Source organism: Delphinapterus leucas, chromosome 19, assembly GCF_059928025.1.
Source record: "Delphinapterus leucas isolate spDelLeu-1000000601 "Yukka" chromosome 19, BTC_Dleu_Yukka2, whole genome shotgun sequence".
Classification (NCBI taxonomy): Eukaryota; Metazoa; Chordata; class Mammalia; order Artiodactyla; family Monodontidae; genus Delphinapterus; species Delphinapterus leucas.
Window position 1 is genome coordinate 53,540,117 of NC_143147.1, and position 14,108 is coordinate 53,554,224.

Genomic DNA, 14,108 nt, shown 5'->3' on the forward strand with positions numbered 1-14,108 from the left:
GAAAGAAGTCAGCTGGGATTTTGATAGGAATTGCAATGGAACCATAGGTCGATTTGGGAAGTACTGAAATTTTAATAAGATTATCTTCCAGTCCATGAATCCAGCCTGTCTTTATATTTATTTAGATCTTCTTCAATTTCTTTCAACAGTTTTGTAGTTTTCACTGTGAATCTTGCACTTACTTCGTTGAACTTTTCCATAAGTATTTTATTTGTTTTGATGCTGTTACACGTGGAATTGTTTTCTTAATTTCATTTTTGGATTACTCATTGCTGGTGTGTAGAAATAATATTGATCTTATATCCTGCAACCTTGCTGAACTCATTTATTAATGCTAACAGTTATTTTTCTAGATTCCCAGGAATATGTCTTCTGGTCTTCCAGTTTCCCAGGAATACACTGGAACATTTCAAAGTCTCTGTGGACATCTCATTCCTCAGCTTTTCTTTTTAAGCTTTTCGATTGGGCTGTTTTTTGCCCCCAACTGTTATCCATTGCCTCATGCAGCTGCCATGTTAAAATATTTGCTTGAAAATGTTTTCCAGAAATGCCACCTGAGGAGAGTCTTTTCTCACTAGACAGCTCTGAGTCAGCTCTATGGCAAGCCTTTCAAGTGAGGTCTCCCAGGGGACCACCAGACATGTAAAACAATGACAGTTCTTTGGGAATGAGGCTTTGAAGGACCTCCCAGTCCATGCTGCTCCTTCTGGTACCAGGGATGTGGGCTGTTTTGCAAGGCTACCACTGGCATGGAGAGCGAAGGTCAAGGACAGGTTAAAGCAACACAGATCTCATTGTTCTTACAGAAGTTAATTTGTTTTCCTTGAATAAATTGCTCCCCAATTTGCTTCAAGCCTGTTGGTTAAATTTCCAGAGCTCAGAAAAAGTTGATTCTGACCATTTTTGCCAGTTTTGTTGTTGTTGTTGTTATTATTGTTATTGTTGCTTCTATGGAGGGATGAATTTTCAGATATCCTTCCTCCATTATTTTTACTGATTTTCCTGCAATATTTTTTAAAAATCTCTAAAGTCTCAATGACCATAGGCTAATTAAATATTTATCATGGGAGATGATTAAGGAAAAAATAAATTAAAAGAGAAAAAAATAAATAAAAGAGAAAATATAATTCTTATAGAGGCTTTCCCAGATGGGTAGATGAAGTTTGAAAAGGTATTTCTATATTTAGTGCTCTCAAAATTAAGGTTAAGGGCTTCCCTGGTGGCGCAGTGGTTGAGAGTCCGCCTGCCGATGCAGGGGACACGGCTTCGTGCCCCGGTCCGGGAAGATCCCACATGCCGCGGAGCGGCTGGGCCCGTGAGCCATGGCCGCTGAGCCTGCGCGTCCGGAGCCTTTGCTCCGCAACGGGAGAGGCCACAACAGTGAGAGGCCCGCGTACCGCAAAAAAAAAAAAAAAAGAAAGAAAGAAAAAAAAAAAAAAATTAAGGTTAAAGTAACAGATGTTTTAACACACCCCTTTTTTTTCATTCAGGTTAAACACAGACTTTAGAGTCAGAACTGAGTTCAAATTCCAGCTCTGCTTCCTACTAGCTTGATGACTTAGGACAAGTTATATAACTTCTCTGTGCCTCAGTTTCCTCATTTGTACAATGGTGTAATATATCTATCACATAAGGTTACTGTGAGAATTAAATGTTAAATGCTGATCACAGATGCCTGACAACCCAAAAGATATTAGTTTTCATAATTATCTTTCAATATTCTGCAAAAATACACTAATAATTCTTGAGTACAGTTAACCTAAAGTCATATATTCTTTTCTCTCTTCCTGTTTCTTTTGGGGTTTTTTTTTCCCCTTATTTGTTTTAAAGAACTAAGAAAAAGAAAGAAAGAACTAAGAAGAAAATCTATTCCAGCATTTTGGAATAAAATTTTGTTCCCCAAAATTTATTTGTTTATTTTATTATTATATATACAAAATGTTATTTATTTATTCAGCAAACATTTATTAAATACCTAGTAAATATTAGGCACTATGTCAGGCACAGGAATAATAATGACAATAAAGTGTGGTCCCTGCTCTCAAGTTGTTGACAATCTAGGAGACTGACAAGTAAACAGTTGATTACATACACAGTAGCAAAGGCTATGATACAAGAATACACATGGGACTATGTGATGGGAGTATGGCTTTCACCAGTTCCTCTTGGATTTCTCTCTTCTTCTTTGGCTCCAGAACCAAGGAATTAGCCCTATTTTTGTCTTTAACTGGGTAGTGTAAATCATGAAATTTTTAAAAATTGGTAGAGATGAAAGAAAAACACCTTGAATTATGGAGGACACTAGAAATAGTACTTTTTTACAGAGCAAGGGCTTCCTACCAGCATAGTCACTTTGAGGGTTTTTAACCTGAAAATCTTTTGGCATATTTTTTCTTTGCTAGCCACTTTTTTTCTATTTTTTTTGTTTGTTTGTTTGTTTCACTTCTCCACTTTATCATCTAGAGACCTGGGTAGTTCCCAGTGAAAGAGTGTTTTATAGATTCTGAGGGTGATTTATAGGTAAAGACAGAAAATGATTTTTTTTTAACCTTCCAGTTCCATACCAAAAAAAAATGAATATAAGCTTTCATGGAAGTAATTGAAAATGCAGATAATTTTAATTCCATTCCATTTTTCAGAATTCTCAGTCATAATCCTTCGACAACAGTTGAAGATTCTCATCTTTTTAAATTGCCAGCATTAAAATATTTGTAAGTATTGCAACAGTTTCATGGCTCATGAGATAATTTCTGCTCCTTTTTACTTTCGTCAAAGATTGAGTACTTTGGCTAAAAAGTCATAATTTAGACTTTAACTGGGTTATTGAAAATAAGAGTTATTGGCAAAGAAAAGGATTAAGAAAAGATATATACGGATAAGACAGCCAGCAGAGCATGGAAACAGTGTTGAAGAACACAGATAGATATGGAACATGTAGATGCATGTAGGAATATTATTGATCCCAGAAAGAAAAAAGGAATAAGGGGTACATTATTTTTTTTTTTTAAAGAGTGATCAAAACAGGTAGATGCAATTGAAAATGAGAAGTTAGGATAATAGAAAATGATTGTGCTGTTCAGCACCAAGGTCATTCATTTGATGATGCAAATTTAAATTTCTTCAATAAGAGCTGTTTTGGATTATCATCTATGGCAAGTAAGAAGGCAGCATTGAAGTAATCACATGTTAAGTATCTTTTTAAGTTTAGAGCTTTTGTCTTTGGGTTTTCTATCACGCATGTTTGGGCTTCTCCTTCAGAGATATGGGAACAACACAAGTGTCACTTACAACAATTGAAAGCATCTTCATGATGACCCTTGAATTGGAAAAACTGTAAGTTGATTTTCCTTACATTTATTTTCACGCAATTGTTTTTTTAGGTTTGTTTTATTATTTTCTTAAGTCAGGTTTATTTATGTATAATTTTCATTTAACAAAATTCACTATTTTGAAATATACAGTGTGATGTGTTTTGACAAACGTATAGTTCTGTCGCCACCACCACATCTGAGGTAAAGAAAACTTCTGCACTCCCAAAAGACCCCTCGTGTCCCTTTGTAGTCAATCCATCCTCTTCTCTCTATCAGCCCCTGGCAACCACCAATCTGATTTTTGTCCATATAATGTTGCCTTTTCCAGAATACCTTATAAATGAAATCATGTGGTATGCAGCCTTTTGTTTTTGGCTTCTTTCACTTAGCCAGTCTCTTTGGAGATTCATCTGTTTTGTTGCCCCTGTCAGTAGTTCGTTCCTTTTTATTGCTGAGCAGTATTCTAGTTGACTGGATACACAGTTTGTTTACGCATTCATCGTTTGATGAACATTTGAGTTTTTTCTCGTTTTTTGGCTATTATGAACAAAGCCTCTGGAAATAGTCACATGAGTGTCTGAACATATGTTTTGTGCGAGCATATGTTTTCATTTCTTTGGGGTAAAATCCCTAAGGGTGGGATTGCTTCATCATATGCTAAGTGCATATTTAACTTTTTAAGAAACCGCTAGACTGTTTTCTAAAGTGCCTGTGCCAGTTTGCTTCCCCACAGGCAGTCTATGAGAGTTGCGGTTGCTCCACATCTTCACCTGATCCTTATATTTGTTTTTAAAAATATTTTAGCCTTTCTAGTAGGTGTGTAGTTGCATCTCGTGGTTTTTGCCACATTTTGCATTTCTGTAATTGATGATGTTGAGTGTCTATTCATGTGCAAATATCTTTTTAAATGAAGTGTCTGTTCAAATCCATTTTTAATTGGATACTGATATTGTTTTAAGAGTGCTTTATATAAAAAGCAATGGAAAAAGTCCTTTCTCTCAGATATGTGTTTAGTAAATATCTTCTCCCAGATTGTGACTTTTCTTCATTGTATTAAAGTGTCTCTGAAAACTAGAAGTTTTAAATTTTTGATGAACTCTAATTTAGCAATTTTTCTTTTTTTCATATTTATTTAATTAATTGATTTGGTTGTCGGGGGGGGGGGTCTTCATTGCGGCTCATGGGCTTCTTAGTTGTGGCATGCGAACTCTTAGTTGTGTCATGCATGTGGGATCTACTTCCCAGACCAGGGATCAAACCCGGGCCCCCTGCATTGGGCACTCTGAGTGTTAACCACAACGGAATCCCTTAGCAATTTTTCTTAAATGGTTTGTGCTTTTTTGTGTCTTATCTAAGAAATCTTTGTCTGAGACCCCATTGTCTAACCCAAAATCACAAAGATTTTCTCCTCTGTTTTCTTCCAGAAGTTGTATAGTTACATTTAGGTCTATGATTCATTTTGAGTTAATTTTCATATATGTTGTGAGAGAAGGTTCAAGTTTCATTTTTTTGCAGTTTCAAAAACTATTTCTCTAGGACCCTATTGTGACAGTTTATTACACAACTTACTGCACCTTAAACTGTGCCATCCCCCCGCCAATATGGCAATCTAATAGAAACTTTCTGTTATGCCAAGGCTAGTTGAGGGGATTGCATGAGATTAGTATGCGGAAAGTGCCCTGCATTTAGCAGTCTGTTCCAACCATCTCTGTCAGGTCAGCTGACAAATGACTGTCTTCACCATGCCGTCACACATTGGTCACTGCTGTAGCGTCATCTTCCTCAGCTCCCCAAAGCATCTGCCACAATTGCGATCCCTGTCTTGTCAGCTAGATGCCCTCCTCTCTGGATATTAAAAAGTATTTCCCTATGTAATGACAATACTGTTAACACACAGTATTTAAGAAATTGAATTCCTACACAATAATATTACCTAATAAATAGTTGCTATTCAAATTTCCTCAATTGTCTCTCTTATATAATATCGTTTCTTTTAACAGCTTTTTGAGGTATAACTGACATACAATAATCTGTGTTCACACACACACATACTTACACACCATGAAGACATCACCAAAATCAAAATGTCCATCACCTCAGAAAGTTTCTTAATGTCTCTTTGTAATTCTTCCTTCCCATCTTTCCTCGCCCTTCCCAGTTGCCATGCAACCATTGATCTGCTTTCTGTTTGCATTTTCTAGAATTTTATGTAAATGGAATCATACAGGGTATACTTTTTCTAACTGGCTTCTAGCTCAGCATGATTATTTTAATCTTCATCCATATTGTTGCATATATCAGTAATTTATTTCTGTTTATTGCTGAATAGTATTCCATTATATGGATGTACCACCATTTATCTACTCACCAATGATGGACATTTGAGTTGTTTCAGTCTTTGTCTGTTACAGATAAAGTTGCAATATAATACTTGTACACAATATAATAGTTGTGTACAAGTCTTTGTGTGGATGTATACTTCCATTTCTCTTGGGTAAATACCTGCAAGTAGAATGGCTGGATCATTGGTAAGTGTATGTTTAAGTTTTTTAAAAATACCTATTTTCCATAGCGGTTTGATCATTTTCATCTCTACCAGCAGTATATGAGAGTTGCATCTTCTTCACGTTGCGGCCAACACTTGCTATGCTTAGTATTTTTAATTTTAGATAGTTTAATAGGTGTGTAGTTGTATCTCACTGTAGCATCCCTAATGATTAATCATGTCAAACATCTTTTCATATGCTTATTTTCCATCCATATATCTTTGAATCTGTTATCTAAGTATAAGAGATTGCTAAGTATTTTCTCCCATTCTGTGACTCATGTTTTCATTCTCTCAGGAGTGTCTTATGCAGGGCAGAAATTCTTAATTTTGATGGTGTCTAATTTACCTATATTTTTCTTTTATGGATTATGCTTTTGGTGTTGTATCTAAGAAATCTTGCCGAACTCACGGTCATAAAAGTTTTCACCTGCTTTCTTCTAGAAGTTTTATAGTTTTATGTTTTACATTTAGATCTTTGAACCAATTTGAGTTCATTTCTGTATATGGTTTGGATGGAACTTCTTTTTTTTTTTTTGCAGCTGGATATTCAATTGCTGCAGCATCATTTGTTGCAAAGACTATCGTTTCTCCACTTAAATGCCTTTGAACCTGAAAGTCAGTTGTCCACATCTCTCTACTTCTGAACTTTCTATTCTTTTCCTTTTTCTCTGTCGTTACACTACTATCACAATGTCTTGAAAGTGTAGCTTCATAAGCCTTGAAATCAGTTACTGTTAGTTCTCCAACTTTGTTCTTTTTCAAAGTTGTTTTAGTTATTCTAAATTTTATTTCCATATGAATTTTAGAATTAGCTTGTCAATTTCTATAGAAAAGCCTACTGGGATTTTGATCTATAAATCGATTTGGGGAGAATTGATGGCTCAACAATATTGAATCTTCTGATCCATGAATACTTTATATCTCTCCATTTATTTAGGTCTTCCTTAATTTCTCCCAGCAATATTTTACAGTTTTCAGTGTGCAAGTCTTTTACATCTTTTGTCAGATTTATTCTAAGTATTTTATCTGCTTGATTCTATTATAAGTAGTATTTTAAAACTTTGATCTCTGATTGTTGATACAAATTAATCTTTTTGTATGTTGATCGTGTACCCTGCAAACTTGATAAACTCATTTATTAGTTCCAGTAGCATTTTTGTAGATTCTATCACGTTTTCTACATAATCGTGTTATCTGCAAATAAAGATAGATTTACTTCTTCGTTTCCATTCTGAATATCTCTTTTCTTTTTGTTGCCCTATTGCACTGGCTAGAACCTTCAGTGCAATGTCAAATAGAAGTAATGAGAACAGACATCCTTGCCTTTGTCCTGATCCTGGAGAGAAAGTACTTTGTCCTTCACCATTAAATATGATGTTAGGTATTTTGTAGAAGTCATTTATCAAGTTCAGGAAGTCTCCTTCCATTCCTAGTCTACTGAGGGCTGTGTTTTTCTTTAATCAGGAATGGATGTTAGGTTCTTTCACTCGTTTCCTGCATCTATTGCAATGACTATGTGATTTTTCCCTTCTTTTCTTTTCTTAATTTGTTTATTTATTTTTGGCTGCATTGGGTCTTCATTGTTGCACACAGGCTTTCTCTAGTTGTGGCAAGCCGGGACTACTCTTTGTTGCAGTATGCAGGCTTCTCATTGCGGTGGCTTCTCTTGTTGCAGAGCACAGGCTCTATGGTCACGGGTTTCACTAGTTGCGGCACATGGTCTCAGTAGTTGTGGCTCACTGGCCTAGTTGCTCCGTGGCATGTGGGATCCTCCCAGACCAGGGCTCGAACCTGTGTCCCCTTCATTAGCAGGCAGATTCTCAACCACTCTGCCACCAGGGAAGCACTTAAGTATTTTTTTTTTAATGTATTTTTTTGCTGCGTTGTGTCTTTGCTGCTTTGCCTGGGGTTTCTCCAGTTGTGGCTAGCAGAGGCTACTCTTCATTGCGGTGCACTGGCTACTCATTGGATGGCTTCTGTTGTTGCAGAGCACAGGCTCTAGGTGCATGGGCTTCAGTAGTTGTGGCACACAGGCTCTAGAGTGCAGGCTCAGTAGTTGTGGCATACAGGCTTAGTTGCTCCACGGCATGTGGGATCTTCCTGGACTAGGGATCGAACCCGTGTCACCTGCATTGACAAGCAGATTTTTAACCAATGAACCACCAAGGAACTCCCAATTCCAGTATTTTTAATCTTTTGTGTAGATCATTATTCCAATCTGGTGTCATTTTCCTTCTACTTAAAAATACTTCTTTTAACATTTCTTATAGGGAAAGTCTACTAGTAATGAATTCTTTCAGCTTTTTTATGTCTGAGATAGTCTTTATTTTGCTTTTGTTTTGACAGATCTGGGTATAGAATTCTAGGTTGATAGAATTTAATTCACTACTTAAAGATGTTATTCCACTGAGTTCTCGTTTACAGTGTTTCCAACAAGAATTCTGCTGTCATTGTTATCTTTGTTCTTCTGTATGTAGTGTATAGTTTTTTCCTCTGGCTGCTTTAAAATTTTTCCTTTATTGCTGGTTTTGAGCAATTTGATTACTTTTTGTGCCTTGGTGTCGTTTTGTCCATGTTTCTTATGCTTAAAGTTCATTGATCTTCTTGACTTTGTGGGTTTACAGTGTTTACCAATTTGGAAACATTTTGGCAATTATTTCTTCATTGTATTTCTCCTCTCCTTCATGGACTCTAAGTACACATGGATTAGGCCACTTGAAGTTGTTGCACAACTCACTGATGCTCTATTCATTTTTGTTGTTGTTTTGTTTTGTTACTCTTTTTGTTTAATTTTGGATAGTTTCTATTACTATGGTTTAATGTTCACTGACCCTGTCTTCTGTGGTGTCTCTTCTGCCATTAACCTCGTTCAATGTCTTTTTCATTTAGACATTGTTTTTAATCTCTAGAAGCTCAATTTGGGTCTGTTTTGCATTTTCCATGCCTGTACTTAAGATTTTCAGTATTTAGTCTGGGTTTTTTTGTTTTTTTTTTTTTGCGGTACATGGGCCTCTCACTGTTGTGGCCTCTCCCATTGCAGAGCACAGGCTCTGGACGCGCAGGCTCAGTGGCCATGTTGCACGGGCCAAACCACTCCGCGGCATGTGGGATCTTCCCGGATTGGGGCACGAACCCGTGTCCCGTGCATCGGCAGGCGGACCCTCAACCCATGTGCCACCAGGGAAGCCCTAGTCCGGATTTTTTAACATACGAAATAGTTATAATAACTTTTCTTCATGTATAATAACTTTTTAAATATTCTTTTCTGCCAATTCTAACATCTGCGTAGATTATGGGTTAGTTTTCATTGATTGCCTTTTCTCCTCAGTATGGGTCATATTTTCCTAATTCTTTGCATGTTTGGCAATTTTTCAGATGATCCCACATATTGCGAGTTTTAGTTTATTGTGTGCTATATATATTTATATTCCTGGAAAATGCTTGGGCTTTGTTTTGGGTGAAATTCAGTTACTCAAAACAATTTTATTCTTTTAAGTCTAGCTTTTAAGATTCGCTGGGTGGGAGTCCAAGTAGCCTTTAGTCTGGAGCTCATTATTTGCAACTACTGAGACAAGTCCTTTCTGAGTATCATGAGGTTTTCCGGTCTGACTTGTAGGAACAGGTACTATTCCTACAACTCTGTGTGATATCCAGTTATTCTTCTTATTAATCCTTTCATGTGGTTCTTTTCCTGGCATCAAGTAATTCCTCACACAAATGTACTGACCAATACTGTGTTGAATTCTCAAGAGATCCCTCTGCGTATCTCCAGAGTTCTTTGTCTGTGCACTTCTTTTCTCTCTGATACTCTACTTTGTGAATTCTAGTTACCTTGGTTTTCCCAGACTCTTAGCTCCATTTCATTAGTCAGGGAGTCCACCAGTCTCGGCCTGGACTTCTCTTCCCTGTACCATGACCTGGAAACTCTCTCAGAGAAGTAAGTTATGGCCATTATAGGTATCACTTCATTCATTTTCCATCTCCTGGGGATCACTGAACTGTATTGCCTGAGGTCCAGTTTCTTGAAAACTGTTGTTTCATATGTTCTGCCTGATGCTTTCATTGTTTCAGGTGGGAGGTTAATTTGTTCCTTGTTGCTTCATCTTGGCCAGAAGCCAATAACATTCTTTAAGTCTGTTTTGTTTTGATACAGGGTCCAATTAAAGATTAGGCATTGCATGTCATGTCTTTCTTTCCTTTAATCTAGAATATTTCCCTACTATTTTTTTTTTGGCCTTTTATGACATTGGCATTTTTAAAGAGTCTAAGCCAGTTGTCTTGTAAATTGTCCCACAATCTGGATTTGTCTGTTTGCTCATTAGATTCCAAGTAAACATTTTGGGGAAGAATACTATATCGGTGATGTATTCTTCATACTTCATCACTTCAGGTGGCCCAGTGCTAAGTCTGATCACCTGATTAAGGGGGTGTCTTCGATATCTCTCCATTGTAAAATTATTTTTCCCCTTGGTAATTGATAAATAATATGTTGGGTGATACTTTGGGATCAGTGAAGATCCTACTTTCAAACAACTCTTCACCCAACTGTGCATCAATGATAATCCTTGTCTGAATCGATTATTACATTGATAGTTGCAAAATGACACTTTCCTGATCTATCATTCCTTTTGCATTTATTAGCTGACATTATTCTATAAAGAAGAGCTCCCCCACTTTTCATTTTGAGTATCATTATGAACTCATGTGCTTTTTTCTAAATTAACTATGTTATACCTTATTATAATGATCATGTTATTCTTTGGAATGTTCCATTTGTCCAGATTTGGCCAATGCGATCTCTGTTATTGTTTAACCAAATGATGCTTTTTTATTACCAGAATAACTTCTAATATCTTACTACTGACATATAGGAACTGAGAAAGGGACTCCAGAAGGTGAGGTCTTATTCAGACTCTTCTTAGAAGTCTGCCTTCTTCCTGTGTACTCTCAACCCAAAGTGAGGCTTTGGGGTTGGTAGGAGATACTTCTGAAATAAATTACAGATCAATGTCACCCAATTCTAATCCCTATTCCCTTTTTTCTAGGCATACCATACCTACTGCCATCCTAATCCTTCTGTTGGGCACCTCGCTCCTTCTCTCCTCCTCTATATTTATTTACAACAGTCAAGAGCACCAATTGGCCACTGGCCCCTATCCTGTTCTCCAGCCCATGAGCCCCAAGAACTTCTTTTTGCACTGGTCTGTGGTGGCCTTGGACTACCCCTTCTCCCTACTCAAGTAACTCTTTTATCACAACTTTAATGACCAGTGTTTCCATTTATAGGATCTTACCTAGCCGTATGGGCTGCTGCCTCTGCCAATTTAAAAATACTATTGAGGTTGCCTGTAAGACAGTCAAGCTGCATTGTGACAGTGAATGCCTGACAGACGTGACACCTTGTGGTGAGTCTCAATTGCGGGATAATAAATTGTTAATTTAATTTTTTAATGTTTATTTTTAATCAATGATGATAAATTTTAAAATTAGTGGTGTAATTGCATTGTTTTAATTCATTCATTCAGAGTTCCAGCTCCCTAAGATTCTAAGAGCTACCCCCTTGCTAAAAATCAGATCCTTGGTTACATTATTAAGCTAATATAACTGATCTGCATACATAATGGAACAAGATAAAGGAATGGAAGGGGGAAGGGAATTAACATTAATGGCCACTTTTCCTATGCTGTGCTCTCTGCAAATGAGAACTTATTCATATAGTGAATCACTTGGAATCATGCAGCCCGGGGCCTGTCCTGGCTGAGGCAGGAGGTGGGTAGGTTTGGTGCTGGGCTGAGCTGCAGGGAGCTGAGCGGCACACAGCTGACCTGCAGTGGGGTCAGGAGAGGCCAGGGCCTGAGGAGGGCCGTCTTGGGCAATGGCTGCTCTCACACGTTCTTCTTTACCTTGTCTTTCTGGCACCTCCCTGCTAGTTATCCAAGGGGTTGGGATCTTTTTTTAAAGGAAAAAAAACAACCCAATGGGAATTTTCCACCAGCTTGAAATGGTGGAGAAACCCCTACCAAGACAGGGTACACATTTGTACCTGAGTTTGAGAACTTGGGAGAAAAGTTAGGCCTTGGCTCCACAGCGGAGGGAGGCCCAGTGATCCAAGTATTCTTGCAACCTCAATGACCGTACGTGAGGGGCCAGAAGTAGATGATCCTCTATGGGCAGGAGGTCGAGCATGTTGTAAATAACTGGTACTTGATGAACCAGGAGAGAGGAGGGCACCAGAATAAATTGTTGTTTGATTTAATGATCTATGCCCCTTGAGGATGGTATGTTTTCCAGTTCCCAGGGACGGATGATACTGGGCAAACAAGGGAGGGAAGCCTCTCTTCATCCTTCTACTCATCCTCCTTTGCCCACATTTCCCCTTGTGGAAGTACTGGCTACATGAGGGATTCTAGTTTCAGCCCTGCTTCTTCTTGCAGGCCCTTGTTATTGGTATATAAATATTCAACTATTTACATTTTAATTCCTTACCACATGGTTAAACTTGGTTATGAATTTATATATTTTAATATGAGAAAAATAAGTATTTTACAAGCAATGCTGAGAAGCCAGCATTAGAAAATAACATTTGCAGGTGGCCTGAGGCAGAGCAGGGCTCACTCTGTGGCAGTCTCGTGTGCTGTCTCACTTTCCTCACCCGCCTCTGCATCAATCCAATATGCAGCCAGAAGCTTGTCTGCTGGGGCTTTGATGACTTCCCTGGGGTAAGAAGACTAATTGCAAGGCTTTTACTTTTGAAAGGAACAATTATAGTTTCATTATTTCCTCATTTAGATGAGAAATTTAAATTGTCCCCTATCATTCACGTTGCATCCTTATAGAATATCTCACCCTCATCAGAAGACTCCCTGTCCTGTAGCTTTGGTGCCATGTTTTCCTTGCCTGTGGCGTTGAGGGGCCTATAGGTTCACTTTGATTGGAACCCCACCCAACCGGCAGAACCTTCTGGGCTGTCTCCCAGGCCCACTGATCCTCTGGGGGACCGTGTGCTATCACCCCGTGGCTTGCACCGTTCTTCACCTCACGTTACTAAACCACCAGCAGTATCTGTGGTCCTTTTGGTAGATTATCAAGTTTTGTTCATTCAGAATTTCTTTTACTCATTAATGTATTTAACTCTCACTGACTTAATAAATGTGATTAATGACTTTCTTTGCAGGAGTGGAAGAGCGTTTGCACCTTCCGCAGGTGGCACTGTCATTATAGAATCACTTGGAATCATGCAGCTCGCGGCCTATGCTGGGTGTGGCAGGACGTGAGTAGGTTTGCTGCTGGGCTGAGCTGCAGGGAGCCGAGCAGCACACAGCTGACCCGCAGTGGTGTCAGGAGAGGCCAGGGCCTGAGGAGGGCCGTCTTGGGCAATGGCTGCTCTCGCACGTTCTTCTTTACCCTTTCTGGCACCTCCCTGCTAGTTATCCAAGGGTAGGGATTTTTTTTTAAAGAAAAACAAACCACCCAATGGGAATTTTCCCCCAGCTTGAAGTGGTGGAGAACCCCCTACCAAGACAGGGTACACATTTGATTTAATGATCTATTCCCCTTGAGGATGGTATGTTTTCCAGTTCCCAGGGACGGATGATACTGGGCAAACAAGGGAGGGAAGCCTCTCTTCATCCTTCTACTCATCCTCCTTTGCCCACATTTCCCCTTGTGGAAGTACTGGCTACCATGAGGGATTCTAGTTTCAGCCCTGCTTCTTCTTGCAGGCCCTTGATATTGGTATATAAATATTCAACTATTTACATTTTAATTCCTTACCACATGGTTAAACTTGGTTATGAATTTATACATGTTAATATCAGAAAAATAAGTATTTTTACAGGCTATGCTGAGAATCCAATATAAGAAGCCAATTTAAGAAGAAAATAAAATTTGCAGGTGGCTTGAGTCAGAACAGGGCTCACTCTGTGGCAGTCTCGTGTGCTGTCTCACTTTCCTCACCCGCCTCTTCATCAATCCAATAGGCAACCAGAAGCTTCTCTGCTGGGGCTTTGATGACTTCCCTGGGGTAAGAAGAGTAATGCCAAGGCTTTTAATTTTGAAAGGAACAATTATAATTTTCATTATTTCCTCCTTTTAGATGAGAATTTTATACTGTCCCCTACATTTACCCTGCATCCTTATAGAATATCTCATCCTCATCAGAAGACTCCCTGTCGTGTAGCTTTGGTGCCATGTTTTCCTTGCCTGTGGCGTTGAGGGGCCTATACGTATCCCTAAGCCAAAGTGGCCGC

General features: G+C 38.5%; 1 protein-coding gene across 4 annotated transcripts in view; it reads right to left on the minus strand.

The window, feature by feature from the left end:
• Window positions 1-2,530: 2,530 nt before the first annotated feature.
• LOC111171276 (leucine-rich repeat-containing protein 37A2-like) overlaps window positions 2,531-14,108 on the minus strand; it is a 52,781-nt gene continuing 41,203 nt past the window's right edge. For 3 of the 4 annotated variants that reach the window (XM_089901354.1, XM_089901353.1, XM_089901352.1), the window contains one exon: window positions 2,531-13,877. In XM_089901354.1, coding sequence (XP_089757480.1) covers window positions 13,775-13,877 — 103 coding nt within the window. In that variant the 3' untranslated portion in view covers window positions 2,531-13,774. The remainder of the gene's footprint in view (window positions 13,878-14,108) is intronic. The other variant, XR_016389015.1, reaches the window with a different exon arrangement.